The sequence below is a fragment of the Meleagris gallopavo genome, chromosome 21 (genome assembly GCF_905368555.1).
Source record: "Meleagris gallopavo chromosome 21, MGAL_WU_HG_1.1, whole genome shotgun sequence".
Lineage (NCBI taxonomy): Eukaryota > Metazoa > Chordata > Aves > Galliformes > Phasianidae > Meleagris > Meleagris gallopavo.
In genome coordinates, this window is record NC_139424.1 from 5,723,908 (window position 1) to 5,740,795 (window position 16,888).

The 16,888-nt window shown below is 60.0% G+C and overlaps 2 protein-coding genes and 1 long non-coding RNA gene across 5 annotated transcripts; 1 reads left to right on the top strand and 2 right to left on the bottom strand.

Annotated features, from left to right (window-relative positions):
* The first annotated feature begins 1 nt into the window (after position 1).
* On the top strand, positions 2–3,174 carry LOC146543027 (uncharacterized). 3 transcript variants are annotated; one of them, XR_014887549.1, is made up of 4 exons: positions 2–86; positions 418–530; positions 761–872; positions 947–1,413. It is a non-coding gene; the product is annotated as an uncharacterized LOC146543027 (long non-coding RNA). The 3 variants fall into 3 exon arrangements; XR_014887547.1 differs by having other exon boundaries at positions 53–211; positions 947–1,411; XR_014887548.1 differs by lacking the exon at positions 2–86 and adding an exon at positions 2,931–3,174 and having other exon boundaries at positions 947–2,700.
* Positions 173–3,479, bottom strand: RSKR (ribosomal protein S6 kinase related). The gene is made up of 12 exons (XM_085240738.1): positions 3,401–3,479; positions 3,122–3,313; positions 2,533–2,616; positions 2,390–2,458; positions 2,237–2,306; positions 1,373–1,480; positions 1,241–1,281; positions 1,121–1,148; positions 934–1,023; positions 768–856; positions 585–695; positions 173–510 (listed from the first exon to the last, which is right to left on the bottom strand). The coding sequence occupies exons 1-12, from the start codon at positions 3,440–3,442 to the stop codon at positions 286–288; spliced, it is 1,149 nt and encodes a 382-aa protein (XP_085096864.1). The 5' UTR covers positions 3,443–3,479; the 3' UTR covers positions 173–285.
* A 410-nt stretch (positions 3,480–3,889) lies between these two features.
* BLTP2 (bridge-like lipid transfer protein family member 2) lies at positions 3,890–16,745 on the bottom strand. The gene is made up of 39 exons (XM_085241132.1): positions 16,550–16,745; positions 15,715–15,844; positions 15,429–15,475; positions 15,053–15,215; positions 14,857–14,975; positions 14,698–14,758; positions 14,311–14,491; positions 14,049–14,172; positions 13,561–13,685; positions 13,408–13,475; positions 13,166–13,314; positions 12,836–12,954; positions 12,430–12,593; positions 12,036–12,300; positions 11,743–11,948; positions 10,513–11,608; positions 10,078–10,269; positions 9,799–10,001; positions 9,602–9,720; positions 9,306–9,526; positions 8,987–9,177; positions 8,809–8,908; positions 8,533–8,735; positions 8,105–8,399; positions 7,827–7,984; positions 7,523–7,729; positions 7,350–7,449; positions 7,000–7,182; positions 6,745–6,866; positions 6,515–6,670; positions 6,318–6,439; positions 6,058–6,238; positions 5,894–5,980; positions 5,692–5,802; positions 5,481–5,616; positions 5,106–5,230; positions 4,722–4,823; positions 4,513–4,647; positions 3,890–4,382 (listed from the first exon to the last, which is right to left on the bottom strand). The coding sequence occupies exons 1-39, from the start codon at positions 16,636–16,638 to the stop codon at positions 4,200–4,202; spliced, it is 6,738 nt and encodes a 2,245-aa protein (XP_085097258.1). The 5' UTR covers positions 16,639–16,745; the 3' UTR covers positions 3,890–4,199.
* Positions 16,746–16,888: the final 143 nt, after the last annotated feature.

Genomic DNA, 16,888 nt, shown 5'->3' on the forward strand with positions numbered 1-16,888 from the left:
TTACGTGCGACGCGGGCGTGGCTTCTCAATGGCCACGCCCACACGCGCGGGAATTGCCGGCGTGCTGCGCAGCGCGGAGCTGGAGGGTTTGCGTTGGTGGGGGGGCTCAGTTTTGTACATTGCCCCCAGCCCCTGCCCTCGGTGCGCAGCCCTGCAGGAGACACCCACAGCATTACCGTCGGGTCTGGGTTTATTGCTCCCGTGGGAAGAGGTACAGAGGGAAGGGGGGTGTCCCTGAGTGGTGCGGGGGTCCCTCCGTGCTGCGGGGGTTCCTCCAGCGGAGGCTCAGCCAGGCCATGGCCGGTTCGGGGGGGCGGCGGTGAGGTCGCAGTCGAAGTCGTCAAAGGTGTCAGGATCGGGCAGAGGCTGCTCGCTGGGGCGTGGGGCCACAGCCAAGGCCACCGGGTCCTTTTGCAGAAGCTCGGCGTCGAAAGGCAGCCCCCGGAAAAAAGGGTGGCCCTGGAAGTGGTGGAGGTAACGCAGGCGGCGAAGGGGGTTGTGGCACAGCAGCTGGCAACAGAGGGAGGACGGTGAGCAATGAGGGCGACAGCACTGGGGACACTCAGCCCAAGGGTTGGGGTTACCTCAGCCAGCAGTCGGCCCAGGGCAGGGCTGAGCGCAGGGGGGCTCGCGTAGCTGCTCTCCTTGACACGCTCCAGCATGGCCACGTGGTCCCTCGCTGGTGGCACTGGAAACTGGGGGGGCAAGGAGCAGGTTTAGGGGCTCCGTGCGGTACCCTAAGCCCATCATCACCCCGCAGTGCTCACCTCCCCGCTGGCCAAGGCGAAGAGCAGCACACCCAGGGACCACCAGTCAGCTGCGTGGCTGTAGGGACCCCCGCTCAACACCTCTGGGGCTGCAGGGATGACGAAGTGAGTGGGTAGGGGGGCGTCTCCACCCATCCCCCCTTCAACCCCCACGCTGTCCCCTTACCCATGTACTGCAGAGTGCCACAGATGGTGTGTGCCCGCTCACCGCGGCGCAGGTGTCGGGAGAGGCCAAAGTCAGCAAGTTTGAGATGCCCTGGGGGGCAAAACAGTGCAAGAGGAGGAGTGAGACCCTATGGATGGGATGTTCCCATGCACAGGATGTCCCCACACCAATGCCACCAGGCTCTCACCTCTCTCATCCAGGAGGATGTTTTCCATCTGTAATAAAACATGCTCTGGGGTGGGCCTCCATGTCAGAGGCTGCAGAGACCCGCTGTGCCTTTTTGTTCCCCCTCCTCACTGTCACTCACCTTCACATCTCTGTGCACGATGCCCAGATCGTGGAGGTACACTGGGGACAAGATGGAGCTGTCAGAGACGGGATGTCCCCTCCTTACACTGTGCCCATTGCCACCCTCAGGGGGGGCTGAGCCCCCACTCACCCAGCACCAGGATCAGCTCGGCAGCAAACAGGCGGACGGTGGCCTCGGCGAAGCGCCCAGCTGCACGCCACAGTGCGTGCAGGTCCCCAGTGCTGCAGTAGGTGCACACTGCCAGGATGGGTCACACCACCCTTACCCAGGGCCACGCAGGCACCAAGGTGGGGCTGTATGGGTTGGGGAGGTGGCACAAGGACTGGGATCTTCTGGGCACCAAAGCCATGTGGGCACAGGGAGCTTGCAAGCACTGTGCCCAAGGTGATACGGGTACCAGGGATACACAGACCCTGTGGCCACATGGGCACAAAGATAGCACAAGCACTGCAAATATACGGGCATGAAAGCAATGCAAACATCACAGATGTGTGGGCATGAAAGTAGCATGAGGACTGTGGCTACACGGGCATGAAGGGGGCACAACATGGACACGTGGGCTCCAAAGTGGTACGTACCGTGACCACACAGTCATGAAGGAGGCACAAGTGCTGTGGCCATATGGGCATGAAGGTGACACAAGGACATACCCACTTGCACTGCAAGCACATGGTCACAAAGGCGGCACAAGCACTGTGGCTACACGGGCACCAAGGTGACACGACCCTTGGGGCTCACAGACCTGCACAAACCCTATGGGCACAGCGGTGGCACAGAGCCACCAGAGCTGTGATAATGGCACAGCCTTTTTCCCCATTGTCCCATTGCTGTCCCTGCAGTGGGTGAGGGCTGGGAGGCAGCAGCCCAATGTTGAGTCCCCACGGGCAGCGTGCAGAACGTGCAGGGGGGGGAACACGTGTGCAGGCAGTGGGAACACGTGCACAGGCAGAGCGGGGGGGGCTGGGGGGAGCCTGCGGGCAGATGGTCACTCACTGATGAAGAGGTGGCGCTGGCCCTGCCAGCTGTCCCCAAGGCCGTGGACAAACGGGTGCCTGACCTGTCTCTGGGGATACAAAGCGGAGAGGGTGAGCGGCCCCTGGGATGGGGGTATCCTTCCTTGTGCCCCCCCCCCTTCTCTCCCCTAACCTGGATGCTGACTTCTTCCTTGCACTGCTTAAGGGTGTCACGGCGCAGCACCTCCACTTTGGGCACGACCTGGAAGAGGGATTGTCAGGATAGGGGGGTCCCTGGGACAGCATGGAACCCCCAGGCCATGGGGCAGCACCCACCTTCACGGCGCAGACCTTCTCTCGCCCGCAGTCCAACACTTTTAGGATGGTACCGAAGGAGCCTTTGGCCACCAAGCCCAGGATCTGGGAGGAGGAGGGGGGACAGGAGCTGTACACCCTATGGAATGATGAGGAGTACACCCCCCCGGGGTGTGGGGTCTTGCGTGGGTGAGTGGCACAGGGCAGGCGGTGGGGGGGGTGGTGTGGAAATAAGGTCCTTGAGGTACACAGTAGGGCACACGGGGGGACATAGAGGATGGGGACACGAGGGATGGGGACATCTCAGTGTGGGGCACACGCGGCGTAGAGGGAACGCATGGGGGGGACCCAGACGGGAGGAGAAAGGGACTCGGTGAGACGGTCGCGGACTGCTGTAAGGATGCACGGGGACCTCGTAGGGAGCGCGGAGACCTCGCTGAAAGGCACCGACCGCACGGGGACCCGAACAGGATGCTCGGAGATCCCGGTAGGACATAAACAGAGCAGGCACAGGGCGCGAGGGGACCCGTCGGGAGGCACACGGGACGCGCGGACTCCCCGGTGAAGCAGAAGGATTCCCCGGTGCGCTGCATCTGTCCCCGGACGGCACCTTGAGCTGCTGCTGCCGGGCGGAGGGGCGAACGGGGAACTCCGGCAGGAAGAGCGAGACGAGCTGCGGCAGCGGCCACCCCGGGAACGGCGGCTCCTCGGCGGCCACAGCGAGTCCCGGTACCGGCACCGGCCCCTGGACCGACCCGCTCCGGCGGAGCAGCGCCCGCACCCACGACCCCACGGCCCGGCCCTACGGAACCGAAGGCAGCCGTCAGCGGGCCGGGGTCAGACACCGGATAGGGGGACGCGGGGACGCCGTCGGGGCCACCTCACGCACCTGGGGGGGCCCCGGGCCGGACCCGCTGCTGGCTGCTCCCATCGCGCCGCCGCCCGGCCCGGCCCCGTTAATCGCCGCCTTACATAACCTCGCCCCGCCCCGCCCCGCCCCGACCCCCCCGGCACCGGGGCTCCGTGCGGTACCCACCCCCCATCCGCACCGGGCAGCAGGCACGGACTCCGAGCCCCCCCCCGTCCCAGCCCCCGGTAGGAGCTGGGGGTGCTCCCATCCATCCCCCCCCCTTCCTTCGGGGTAACTCCCAAATTAAGAGGGTGAAAGAGTCAGTGCAGTCCCCCCTTCTCCCCCCTCCTCCCCTCAGCCCCATAGAGCTCCAGGCAGCGGGGGTCATGCAGAGCTGGATGAGGGCTGGGGGGCGCTCTTAAATGGGGCGGGAGAACCTCATGGGATGTGCAGGGGGTGAACCCACACTGTGCTGAGAGCAGTGCGACGCAAGCCGGGAGGGTAAACGACAACCCCTGGGACCGAGGCTGTTCCAAATTAAAAACTCTTATTTAAACTCTCTCCTGTTCCCCTTTCTCCCAGCTTGGAGAGATCCTGCTGCTTCACCGGGCCCTGGGGCCAGCACCCATGCAGCAGAGACCTGCGGGACCTTTGGCACAGGGGGGGCTGCACCCCACAAAGCAGCCCCGCAGCACGGCTGCTTCCAGGCCCCACAGCAACGGGGTTTCCCTCCGCCTCAGGCATCAGCAGCGTTATCCCCTCACTGCTACAGGGCTGCCCCTTTGTTACGAGGAGCACAGGGGACCCCAGTCCCTTCCCGGCCTGCCGGGTGCTGCCATCATTTGCGCCTGCCAAAGATGGACTTCTTGCTGGGGTTCTTCTCGCCCACGCTCAGCCCGATGAGCAGACGTGCCTTCTCGTCCTCCTCCTGCTGCTGGATGGTCCCATCTGATTTGTTCTCCAGCTTCCCCCGTGCCTCTGCACCCGCTGCGGGCTTCAGGCGCAGCTTCTCTTTGATCACCTGCACCAGGAGCGGGGGCTCAGCACCATGGGGCTGCACCCAGCACCGTTGGCTTCACAGTAGGGCAAGCCTGTCCCCATAGAGGCTTTGTCCCCATAGAGGGAGGGGGGACAGCGCTGTTCCCATGTACCTGTGCCACCAAAGCTTTGCGGCTGTCCCTCTTCACCGCCATGGCAAAGTCCAGCCACGTCCAGGTATTGTTGTGGTACTCCAGGCAAGGCAGCACCAGGTTCAGGTCACCCCAGTCCACGCTGTTCTTCTCACCCTGAGCAGGGAAAAGAGGTGTCAGGCAGAGTGGCACACTGTCCCCCATGCTCCCACATCCCGCTGGCTGCTCACCTTGTAGCTGACACACAGTGGCACCTGCGGGATCTTGATGTAGATGAAGGAGTTGTTCATGGCCGCACGTTCCTTCATCTTGTCGATGTCATCCACGGGATGCTGGGGGCAGAGATGCGAGCAGAAGGTGAGGACAGGAGACAGAGCCAGGAAGCAGTGGGGAGGGGACAGCCGGGCACTGGGCCACAGCATTGCTTCACCGGGGAGCAGCAGGAGCTGCTCTGGCACTGGGGATGCTGCAGAAATCATAGCAAGGTGCAGTGCAGGGATGTGAAGGACGTACATGCACAAGATGGGAGGGAGCAGGGGATAAAAAGGAAGCAAGGCCAAGACACTGCACCCACAGCAGGGCTCTCCCTACTCCCCCCACAGGGCAGCACGTACCTCGGGTGCTTTTCGGAATGATCTCCTGACCCCTGAGGTGCGATTCAGTCCCTGAGTGACCCCCTTCCCTGCGCCCAGCGAGTCGTCAGCCCCAATCAGCTGCCGTGGCTTCACCACAGGTATCCCTTGGGAGGGGAGAAGGAGGCAGTGGTTGGGATCCAGCTGGGGATCAGCCATAACTCAGATCCCCTCTGGCTTTGCTGCTGTCCCCAATAGCCCCCTGCCCACCTAAGAGATCCCAGGTTCCTGTTCTTCAACATATCCCACCAGCATCTCCCCAAAACCATCCAGACATGCAGTCAGAGCTGCTCAGGGAAGTCACTCGGGTGGCAGGAGGGTGATCAAACACTGCCACACCTCTCCCACCCCACTCACCTGTTGTCACCAGCTTGGACTTGTCTTCCTCATCCCCCACCTCCTCCTCCTCCACGTTGCGTCCGGGGAAGAAGAAACCCATCATCCTATGGAAGAACTGGTGGGTAAGCTGGATGGTGAGTGGGACCACGTTCACCTGCAGGGAGAGAGATGTGTCAGAGCTGGATGAACTCTGCCCATGCCCTGCCACATCCCAGCACAGCCCCTGCACCTCGAAGTGCTCCTTGATGGAAATGCCTCCCACAGGCGGCCGGACTTTGCTAAAGATCCTCAGTGCCAGCTGGCGGCCGGACTGGCAGGAGCTCTGGGGACGCAGCACCACCTGCAGGGAGGAAAGTGGGTGACTGGAGTGAGGACAGCCACGGGACCAGGTCACCAAAAGGTCCCCAAGCAAGCAGAGCTGCTCCCCTTGCCTTGTACACAGCGTTGGGCAGGAGGTTGTTCATCGTGACCCAGCCCAGTTCCAGCAGATGCTCAGCAGTGTCATCAGACTTGTTGACCTGCACACACGGAATCATTAACCCCACACCTCCAGGCCCACGCACAGGGGCTGCAGAGCCACCAGCCAGCTCAGTACCTTGCTGTAGAGGAAGCGCTGCAGCTCCAGCTCAGCTATGCCCAGCTGCCCATCCTCCTCCGTCAGGCGCCAGCGTGCCTGGGCAAAGTAGAACTCAGTCCGCCGTGCCACGCTCACGTCTTCCGGCTGCTTTCGCAGCTCCATCTTGTTGGCTCGCTGCAGCTGGAAGTCCTTGAAGCACCTGCAGCAAATAGGGAAATGGTGGGACAGGGGAGCCCTAGAGAGAGAACAACACTATGGAATCCAGAGATGGTCCATACCTGATCAGGATGTTCAGCTCCTCGCTCTCCAGCTGCAGGTCAGCTTTCTCCTGGCTCAGCTGCTGCTGTAGCTTGTGGTTGAGGTCAAGCAGGCTCTCATTTTTGCTGTCATCCTGTAGGGACTGGAAGACAGACAGCCCTCAGCACCCTCCATCCCAAGGCAGGGATTCCAAGACCTACCCTGAACATGGGCTCACTTTCACGTTGGAGTACATCTGCTTCTCCAGCTGCCGAATCTGTGCGACGTGCTGCCTCACAGCTTCTTGCAGGTGTAGGATACTGCTGCGTTGCTCCTCAGGGTTGCTGGAGATTTCCAACTGGAAGCGCACCCGCTGCTTTTTCTCACTGTGCTCCTGGACACAAGGGGAAGTGAAGGGGTGCCCTGGATGCAGGCACGTGACAAGGGGACTTGCAGCTCTGTGAATACCTTGCGTTTGGGCTCCACGTGCAGCAGCAGGTTGTTAACTATGTCAAGGATCATTGCATACTGTGCAGGGTTCGTGGAGATCTCCAGGTCGTGGTGGATGAGTGTGAATGTGTCCACAGCTCCTACAGGGACACAAGAAGGACATGTGGGGCCCTTCTGATTTCAGCAGGTACAAGATGGATCACCCCTGGACTCAGTAGACACTTGTGGGTCAGCCCAAAGCTCTGCTGAGAGACACTGCGTGCATGTACCCACCCTCCTGCTTCTTTAGCAGATCCTCCTTCTCCTGGTTAGCAGGAGTCTCAGGGGGCTTTATCTGTGTGGCCAGCTCAGGGTCAATGTCATGGCTGTAGCTGATATAGTACATCCGGCAGCTGCAGCGAGAGATGATCCTCTGCACCTGCTGGGTCTGCTGGGCTTCTGAGGGCTGGTTCCAGTCTGGGGACAGACAGGAGGGGGGACGGAAGTCAGAAGGCCACACCAGAGACCTCTCAAGCACCGGGTTTGGAGCTGGCTCTGCTCTTGGAGCCATCTCAGCTTTGCCAACCTCAGGGTTACATGTGAGCACAGTTGGGTAGCGTGGTGCCCAGCTCCTCAAGCTGTACCTGTGGTGGTGCTGACCATGCCTCCCACTGCCTGCCCACTCTCCATCAGCTCCTGCACTGAGTCCAGGCTCCGCTGCCGATGCTCCTCAATATTCTTCACCTAGGAAGGCAAAGATGCATTGGTGGCTGTCCTCCTTGCAGCTCATCCACCATGTCCAACCCCAGTCTCTCACCTCCAGCCAGAGCTGCCCATGCTCCCTCTCTGTGGGGCTGCTTTCTGTTGTGGCAAAGTACTGCATGCCATCCAGCAAGCACGTCCAAGATGTCTTCTGCTTCAGTGTGTCCCCATACCAGGCAGGGTGGTGCTGGCACTGCAGCAGCTGAGCCTTTGCAGCAGACACAATCACACAGCCCTCTGTCTCCGCACCACGCAGCACCATCTGTGGGATTAAAAAAGAGACCCTAGGGTGTCAAGACCAGCCATGGCCCCTCTGACCTAAGGCCACAGGGGAGCAGAGGCTGGCCAGGGGTTGGTACCTGGCAGTTGACCAGCTCAATGAGACAGTTGCGGTTGTAGATGTCATCAGTCTGGCAGGCAGCAATGCCACACAGCTGCTCACTAGCTCCTGATTCCTCCTCTGTGAAGACCACAAACTTATCTGTCTCCTCAATGAGCTTCTGCAACATGTAGGCTCCTAGGGAAGGAGGAAAAAAAAAAAAAATCAGTACAAGGTTCAGGGTATGAAGGCTGAAGAAGCTCTAGGCTAGCACGTGCTGCCAGGCTCGTACAGGTTTTCAATCCCTGCCACACTCACCCCCAGAGGAAGCTCTCTCAGGACGGCCACTGGTGATGGGAGCAGTCACTTTGGCAGGGACAGAGTGAGCAGAGAGTGTGCCTCGCTTCAGCTTCTTGGCTTGCAGCTGTGTGTCAATCTTCAACCCCTTCAGAGCCTCGGTGGACAGATTGCGTTTGAGCACAGCTGCTTTCTTGTAGCCATCATACAGACCAAAGGCAATGTCCCGGTTTGTGGTGGTCCAGGATGCTCGCAGGTCCACCAGATGCAGCTGGTGTGTGTGGAATCCATCGTCCCCATCCCGCAGGGGCAGCTCCTGGGCACAAAGGTCAGAGCCTCAGCAAAGCCACAACCGGCCTCTGCCCTCCCGCACTGTGCTCAAAGATGAAGGTCCCCTTATTCCAGGGGGATGCCACCGGGCCAGCACAGCTCAGTTTTTGCAGCAGTACCTCCTCAGCTGTGCGGTTGCTGTGCCGTTGGTACGTGAGGGAAGACAGGCTCAGCAGGTGAGTTTTCTTCACCAGGGTATCCAGACGGTGGTCAGCGTTCTCGTCGCAGGTGGAGGCCATAAGGTGCACAGTGACCTGGCTCAGATCACTCACCATCTGTGTGATGCTCCACTCAGAAATGAGGCGTCGCATCACCGTGCCAGCTGGAGAACAGGGAAAGGCATCAGCCGGGTCCCCACCCTGCCCAGAGGCACTGCCAGCAGGGCCCCAACTCACCTTGTGGGATCAGCCGCTGCGTGCCACGAGTAAAGATGTGCCCCTGACAGCACTCCACCTGGATCCCCCGCTGCTGGGCGAAGGAGGCCCAGTAATGTACCTGTAAGGGAGCAGACAGCAGCTGCTGAGAGCTGGACAGAGAGGGAGATAACACCAGCAACCAATCCCCAAGACTTGCCTGCAGCTGGGGGAAGAGCGCAGTGTAAGACAGCTGCTTGTAATGCTGCCCCAACTTCTTCTTACTGGGCTTCATGTTGTTGAAGAGCTTCCCACGGCAGATGGGGCGCGTCACGCTGGTCCACGTGGCCCAGAAGTTCTGCATCCAGCGGAGCGTGCTGCTGTAGAGCAGGATCCGGGGCTGGGAGTGCTCTGAGAATACACCCACCATCAGCCAGTGCCACGAGGCAAGGACACGAGAGCACCCAATGCAGGATTGATAAGGATCAGTAAAACCACCCCCCTTGCCCTGGAGGGATCCCTGGGGTGCTGTCACCCACCCTCACTGAGCCGTGTCAGGTCCATCCGGATGGAGAGGTTGAGGTTCTCAGAGCGGAAGGCACGGTAGGAGTCGTACTGCTGCCCCACTGGCACCTCGGGCAGGAACTCAGGGGAGCGCAGAACCACACCATGGTGGTCGTGGGGGTTCCCGTGGCACAGCCACTGCAGGTCCAGCGTCATACACAGGTCGGGCAGGTGCAGGAAGCAGCAGTCATCATATCTGAAAGGGGAAAGAGGTCCCTCGTTACCCCCCCTGCACCATTCACAGCCCCCACAGTACACGGTCCACACTCACTTGGAGGCTGTCCGGACATTGATGTCTAGGTTGCCCTTGAAGACGAACTGCCCAGGCTTCCAATGGAAGGAGAGGTGGCTCCACTCCCAGTGCATGTTCTCTGTGGTGTTGTAGGGGTCCTGCAAACAAAGCATGGGAAGATGAAGGTGTGAGATGCCCCTCTGCTACACTCTGCTCCCAACCCCAGCAGCACTCACCTCAGTGGCCAGCTGGTGCAGGTTGGCCTGCTCGATGTCCATGTGCCAGTCCCCGTGGAAAAGAAGGCGGCTCTTGTCCCACCAAGGCAATGGGGCACTGGGGTCCTCTGAGGGCTTGGTGAGCAGATCCACACACTGGCCGATCAGGGTCCAGGCCGGGTCCCAGCAGGGCCCCCACACAATGGTGTACTGGGAGATCTCAGCTGGGGACACAGGGATTGGCTCAGCCCTTTGCCTGTCCCCATCCCAGCAGAGCCCCCCAACCCCTCTGGTTCTTACAGTGGAAGTCATGGTAGAACTTTAGGGGAGGCATGTTCCTCTCCACCATCGCATCCCCCCAGGGCAGCCCCAGCTTCAGGACCTGGCGGCGCCGGGAGCAGGCCTGGCCACACTGCTCAGCTCCGATCAGCCGGCCTGAGAGCTGCCAGTTCCGGATCTCAAAGAGGTAGCGTGGGTAGTCACGGATCCGCACTGCGGGGCAGAGCAAGGGCTGGTGGATGAGGCAGCAAAGGACACTGCTCTGATCCCCTCACTCTAGGCCACAGCATCAGCCACCACACCACCGTGCCTTTTCTGCATTTCCACTCCCTTGCATCTTCGAAAATCATTTTCTATTCTTTGGCCGCACACCACGCAGAGCCAGTAGGTCCATCCTAAAAGCCCAGGACCATGCAGACACTGTGCTGTCCTCTAAGGACACACAAGATCACTCACCGAAGAAGCTGCTGACGCTGCCTTTCATCATGCGGCACCACTGGGTGACCATCTCCAGCCCCTCGGAGGGGAACGGGCTGACGTTGTCAATGTCCCTCATCTGCTCCACGACGCGCTCCGTGCCATGGAAAGACTCATCAGCCATGGCCACCAGCTCCAGGTGGGCCAAGGTCCAGGTGAGGAGAGCCCTCCGCATGGGTGTGTTGGCATAGAGACGCCGCGAGCGCTGGATGTAGATCTCAATGTTCTTCTTCTCCAGCGAGGCATAGAGCTCCTCGATCTTGCGGGCAGGCAGCAGCTCGCCGTGTTGTTTGCGCAGCGCAGCCACCTTGGCATCCAGCAGCTGCAAACGCTTGGCGCTCTCTTTGCTCTCATCCTTCATCAGCTCGTAATTGTCCCGTAACTTGACCTCAAAGACATCGTCCAGGAAGACCCAGGAGAAGTGTGTCACTTTGAGCAGGAGGTCAGGAGGCAGAGCTGTGCTGGCAGGGCGCCCACGCCGGTGCAGACCTTTCAACCACTTCTGCACACCCACGGCCGCGTCCAGCGTGCGGGAGAAGTCGTACTGGTAGGGGAACTCAATGGTCACACTGGCAAAGGAGAAGGCCCAGCCGCGGTTGCGGAGAGTGTGCAAGGTGGGGAAGGCGCAACGGTGCAAGATGACCTCCTCCAGCTCTGGCAGCAGCTTCACCTCCACCTCCTTGAAGCTGAAGATGCTGTGTCCATCAAAGCCGGCTGCCAGCTCAGGGCAGTAGCCATGCAGGGCGCCGCCGTGCCAGCTCACAGAGGTCCGTTCGGCAGCCAGGCTGATGTAGTTGGCTTCAGAAACAAAGGCGGTGACCTTGGCAGAGCTCAGCTCCAGCGACAGAGACAGGAGTCTTTTGGGAGGAGCCCCGTCTGCCTGGAGGAGTTCTAACGTCTCAGGTGAGGTGACCATGGGGGATGCTGGGCTCTCTGGGGATAGGGAGGGAGGTGTCCCATGGCCGAGGGCACACCGCAAGGCTTCGAGGCAGTGCAGGGTGGCCAGAGTGTGATGGTACAGGTGCATGTGGTCAGGTGGGCTCCACAGCACCGCCAGCCCCTCACCGCACTGCACCTACAGCAGGGAGAGAGCAAGCAACAAATCACTGCCATGTCCTCCTCTCCATCATCTTTCAGGGTCAGCCAGCCCTCTCGCTGTCCCATATATCCCAGTATAGGATAAAACAGAGGCTCAAGGCCCACATCTACCTCCAGGGAGCGGATGCTGCTGTGGTAGGTGATGGAGAGCGTGGAGAGGTTGGCTACAGGGTTGGGGATGGCGGGAGCTTTGCAGCACGGCTGCATCTTCTCCGTAATGCTCTTCACCAAGGCCAGCACCATGCCCTGGGCACTGACTGTGCAGCTCTCAGCGCTCCCCAGGACAGTCAACGTGTCCAGCCGCAGCTCCAGGGCACCTGGAGGAACAATATGCCAGGCTGTAACAGTAAGGCTGTTCCAGGACAGTAATCTGGAATTGCTCTGGATGCCACAACTATACTTACCCACTACCGCTGAGAGTGTGAAAAGATTTACATCCTCCACCTTCAGATCTACCTTCCAGAGCAGTATCCAGGGCTCACTCTGGGCAGAAAATGGTTGCTCGGCAAGCTCAGCTCCACTGGGCTGCGGGCAGAACAGGGACAGGACCCTGGCCAGGCACTCGGTGCAGGTGTCTGATGACTCCACTTGTAGCCCCCGGATGGTGCAGTCCAAGAAGAGTGTGTCTGACTGGGCGCTGGACATGCCCAAGGGCTGGTTGTAGCTGCCCTGCAGGATGAACAAGCCGATCACTCTCAAATGCAGGATGCCCCCATGCCACTATGTGTCTTGCCTGGAACTGTGGATAGGCAGCATCCCCCTCCACCTCCCAAAGCCACCCCTCAGCTCACCACTCACCTGCAGGTTGAAGGAGTCAAGGATGAGGGCTTCTCCCCACACGTGCATGTTGGGGGGGTGGGGGGCACGTTGGATGTGCGAGTCATTGCCCACACGCCAGCAGAGGTGATCCACAACCAGCACAGCTCGCTGGTGCACACTCTGGGGACGCAGGTGCTGGTAGTCTGCAGGCACAGAAAGTGAGTACAGGCAAGGCTTGCTGCTGCCTGCTTGGCAGCCCCCAAACAGAGGCAACTCCGACACAACCAGGCCCCCAGACAGAGACAACTCCGACAACTCAGACACAGTTAAGCTTTCTCCATTCCCATGCCATAGGCTCAGGATGATGATCATCCCCAGTACTTCTCCAGCAGAGTCACCAACCCAACAAGAAGAGCTTAGCAAGCACCCTAGAGCCAACCCTTACCTGCAGAGATGGAGTTGAAGCCCAAGGCAAAGGGTGGAGTATCCCCCAGTTGCACCGACACATTGACATTGGACAGCGAGGCACTCAGTATTATGGGTGCTATGATTTGGGGATAGCTCCTATGGAGGACAAGAAGGGATGGGGCATCCTGTGTGCCAAGGAACAGGCTCTGAGGGACACCCTCCCTGCAGGGTCCACCCTCTACACCAGCCTCCCTGACCCACAGGCTGTGTGCAGGACAAAGAAGGCGCTGTATGTCCAGGCACCCTGCCAGAAAGCAGCAGGTAAGAGGGAACAAGCTGCAAAAACAGCAGTTGAGGCTGAGTTTACCTTCCCTTGTGCCCTTGGCTGGGGACAGGTGCCAAATGGTGCCTGTGTTCCTGGGCCAACAGGCCCAGCCAGTGCGAAAACTCTTGGTGGCGGTAGTGGATGATGCAGGTGTTGAGCAGCACAGCAGCTGAGAGGTCAATGGCTGTGACCTAGGGCAGGGAGAGCATAGGGTGGCAGCAAGCTCATGCCTGGAGTCAAATCAGCCCCTACAGGGGACAGGAACATGTCCAGCATCTGCTCACCTGCACGCTGGTCTTCAAGGAGTTGAGGCACACGATGCGCTGGCGGCTCTGGGACAGGAGAAGGCCATCTGGGGAGGGAGAGGAGCAAGAGTGAGGGGTGCTGGATGGAAGTGACAGCAGTCCTGCACTATGGGTGCTCTCCTGGCTACTTGCCCTCCAGATGGAGGTCTACACTCATTTGGTCCAGATCTGAGGTGGGCGTGAAGTTGCGCAGCGGGATCTGCTCCTCTTCACGCTGATATAGAAACTGCAGCAGCTTCAGGCTCCAGGTGAGGTGCCTAGGAGAAACAGAGGGTCACTGCCAGAAGAGATCTGCACCGTCACAACCTCAATCCCCTACATCTTCCATTCCAGCTGACTAGCACACTGTCATGGACAAAGCCCAGCCCAGAATGCAGCTGCAGCCCAGCCCAACACTCTCATTACACCAGCAGAGGATCCCCTCATGCTATTGTGATGGAGAACCAGATTCCCTGCCTACTTTCTTCCCCAAGAGCCCACAGCCCCAGGCTGCTCTCAGTTCTCCCCCTGGGATTTTCTCTCTGCAGTTAGGCAGAGCAAAGGACAAGTAGAAAGTGGCACAGCTATTCCCAGGACCACGTCCCCTGCACTAATCATGGCTAGTACAACCACCTCCTTACCTCTTCTGGCTGTTCATAGACAGTACCACGCTGGTGCTCTCCAGCTTCACCTCCACCCTCCTGGGGATGAGCTGCAGTGTGTCCCTGCTCAGCAGGGACGGGGATTTCAGGGATTCTGCTGAGCCTGGAGCAGGAAACAGAGTCACAGAAAGGCTCTTGCCCAGACTCCCACTCCCTGCACTGGGAAGCAGTGATAGCACAGCCAAATCCCTCTGGCTGCAGTGGAAACGAGGGGACTGCCAGCCCTGTTCCTGACCCTGACCTGGGCTAGGCTGAGGGGATCTGGCTGTCACACGGTGCAAAAGAGGGCTGCAGAAAAGCCCCTCGTGCAGCTCTGCCTGCAGGGTCCGGACACCCAGCCTGACGTCCACCAGTCGCCGCCTGCTGCTGATCTCCAGCGAGATGGAGAGTGCCAGGGCCAGCTCTGCCAGGCATGTGTCATCCTGTGTAGGGACATGGGCAAGGAGTCACCCAGCTCCCTGCTGATGGATGATGCAGGTAATGCATTGGGCACAGCATGGAGCTGAGAGCCTTGCAGGACATTCAGCATCACCCAGCCTCAACGACACACTGGAACAGTTCCTGGAGTGTCCCAGAGAGCAGCTGCCCGGGCCCAGAGCACTGAAATTCTCCCTTCCCCAGTACTCACCAGCTGGCTACTCCGGAGCACTTTGCTGTTGACCTTCGTCAGGTTCATCTCACACTTCAGGCTGGGGAGAGCAGAGAGCAGACTGAGGCTGAAGGCCCTGCAAAACCAGCCCCTTCCCTCCCTTTTTTGGTGGGATAAAGGGCATGAACACAGCACTACCTCTTCCCATCACCATTGAGGAGAAGACGTGTCTTGCTGGCCTGGATGTGCCAGAGAGACTCTGAGGTGGCCACATGTAGAACCATGATGTTGATGGAGTCCATGTGAATGGAAAAGAGCTGGTGGAAGGCAGTATGGTGAGGGCTATGCAACAGCAGCACAGCCTGCAACACCCTCCCATGGAGCCAGAGCTCACCTGGCTAAGGAACCGCAGCAGGGATGGTTTAAGGGCCAGGTCTGTTTTGTTCTTGCCATCATCAGCTTCTTTGGGAGCCTCAGGGAAGGATGGCTGGAGCCCATGGCTCTTCTGCAGATCTGTGCGGATTCGCACTTCACCAAAACACAGCTCAAAGTAGCGTCTGCAGGAGAACCAGCACAAGCAACCTTTACAAGGGCCCACACATCCAGCCCCAAGGGTGCCTCCATGAGACACCCAAAAGGAAATGATTCACTCCTGCAGAGTAGGCCATGAGGAATGGGCACCACAGAAAGGTGCAGAGGCAGTCAGCAGGACCAGAAGTGAGACAGACCCCCCAGGAGAGGAGAGAAGGAGCTGGGGCATGGGTACATACGGGAGCTCCCGGCTCAGTTTACTGGAGATCCAGACGTTATCAATTTCCTGCAAGAACATAAAAGCAGGTGAGTGAAAAAATAGCTCACCCCAACACTTCCATTCCACTCCCGTTGCCCAACATTATGTTGGGAGCACTCAAAAACCCCTGCATTTGGCCAAGGGAGAAAGGGCTGCAGCCCTAGGGCCGTGTGACAGCAGCTTGGCTGCGGAGACTTGCTGCCTGCCTGAAAAGGACTGCATCCGTCCCACCCTCACCCAGTTGTGATTCCCCCACAGGTACCCACCACCGTCTGCTGCTCCTGCTGAAACTTGAGGCTGATGTTCTGTGCCCAGAAGAAGCCGAAGGAGCCAATCTTCAGCTCTGCCTGCAGCTTCTGCCGGCACCAGGTGATGGCCAGGCGGCATGCCAGCCACCTGTGGGTACATGCAAAGGGACAGGGTCAACTTCTGCTGTCCTGAGCCACACATCTTCTCCCTTCCTACCACCTACACTGTCCCAGCGACCCTCATGTCTGTGGGTCCCTCAGCCTCCACACCAAGCTCTGTGCTCCAACTCCCCCTTTCTCCCCACATCCAGCCCCACGAGATCCCCCCAGACCTTGACAGAAGCACCACAAAACTCCCATACCTGGCTGTATCCCCCTCACACAAAATCCTCCTCCTCTGGCATTTCCTTCCAAGCTCTACAGCATCCCTGAACTACGGGGACTCCCTAAAGCCCTAAAACCCCCCATATCCTTGGAGACCCATTCTGACTTCCCCATCACTGTGAGATCCCTTGACTCCTATAAGCTCCTAATGTCCTGACAGCCCCGACCCCAACCTCCTTCAGCCTGACACCTCTCCCCCAGCACCCTGACGTTACCCCAGCCAGCCCTGTGAGCCTTCAGAGACTCCTGTGGGCCCCCCTACACGCCACATCCAGACCTCAACACCCAACACCCGCACCTACACACCCCTCTATGCAACATACCCATACCTACAATCCCCTCTACACCCCACATCCCCACTTACACCCCCTGACACCCCACAGCCAGTCCCACAGTCCCCCCTACAGCCCCCCACCACCCCTTCCCTCGCCCCTCCCCCGGCCCCAGCGACCCGCCCCCAGGCCCTAACCGCGCCAGCAGCCCGGCGAGCAGCAAGACGAGCCCGAGGCCGAGCAGAGCGGCTGGCAGCGGCAGCGGCAGGCCCGGCGGCAGCAGCATGGCGGCCCCCAGGGCCCGGCCGCCGCCGTCCGCTCAGCGGGGGCAGAGCCGCCTGCCGGGCCCGGAGTGACGGTTGGGAGCGGAGGGGCGGGGCCGGCACGGAGGTTTTTTTTCGGTAGCGCCCCCTAGCGCCTCGGAGTGGCATAACATCTCTGCGCCGCGGTGGGAACGCGCATCCCCACCCAGTGAGGCCGGGTAGAGGGGGCTCAGATCCCCGAGGAGGGAACCCCTCCCCACCGGGTCAGGGGAG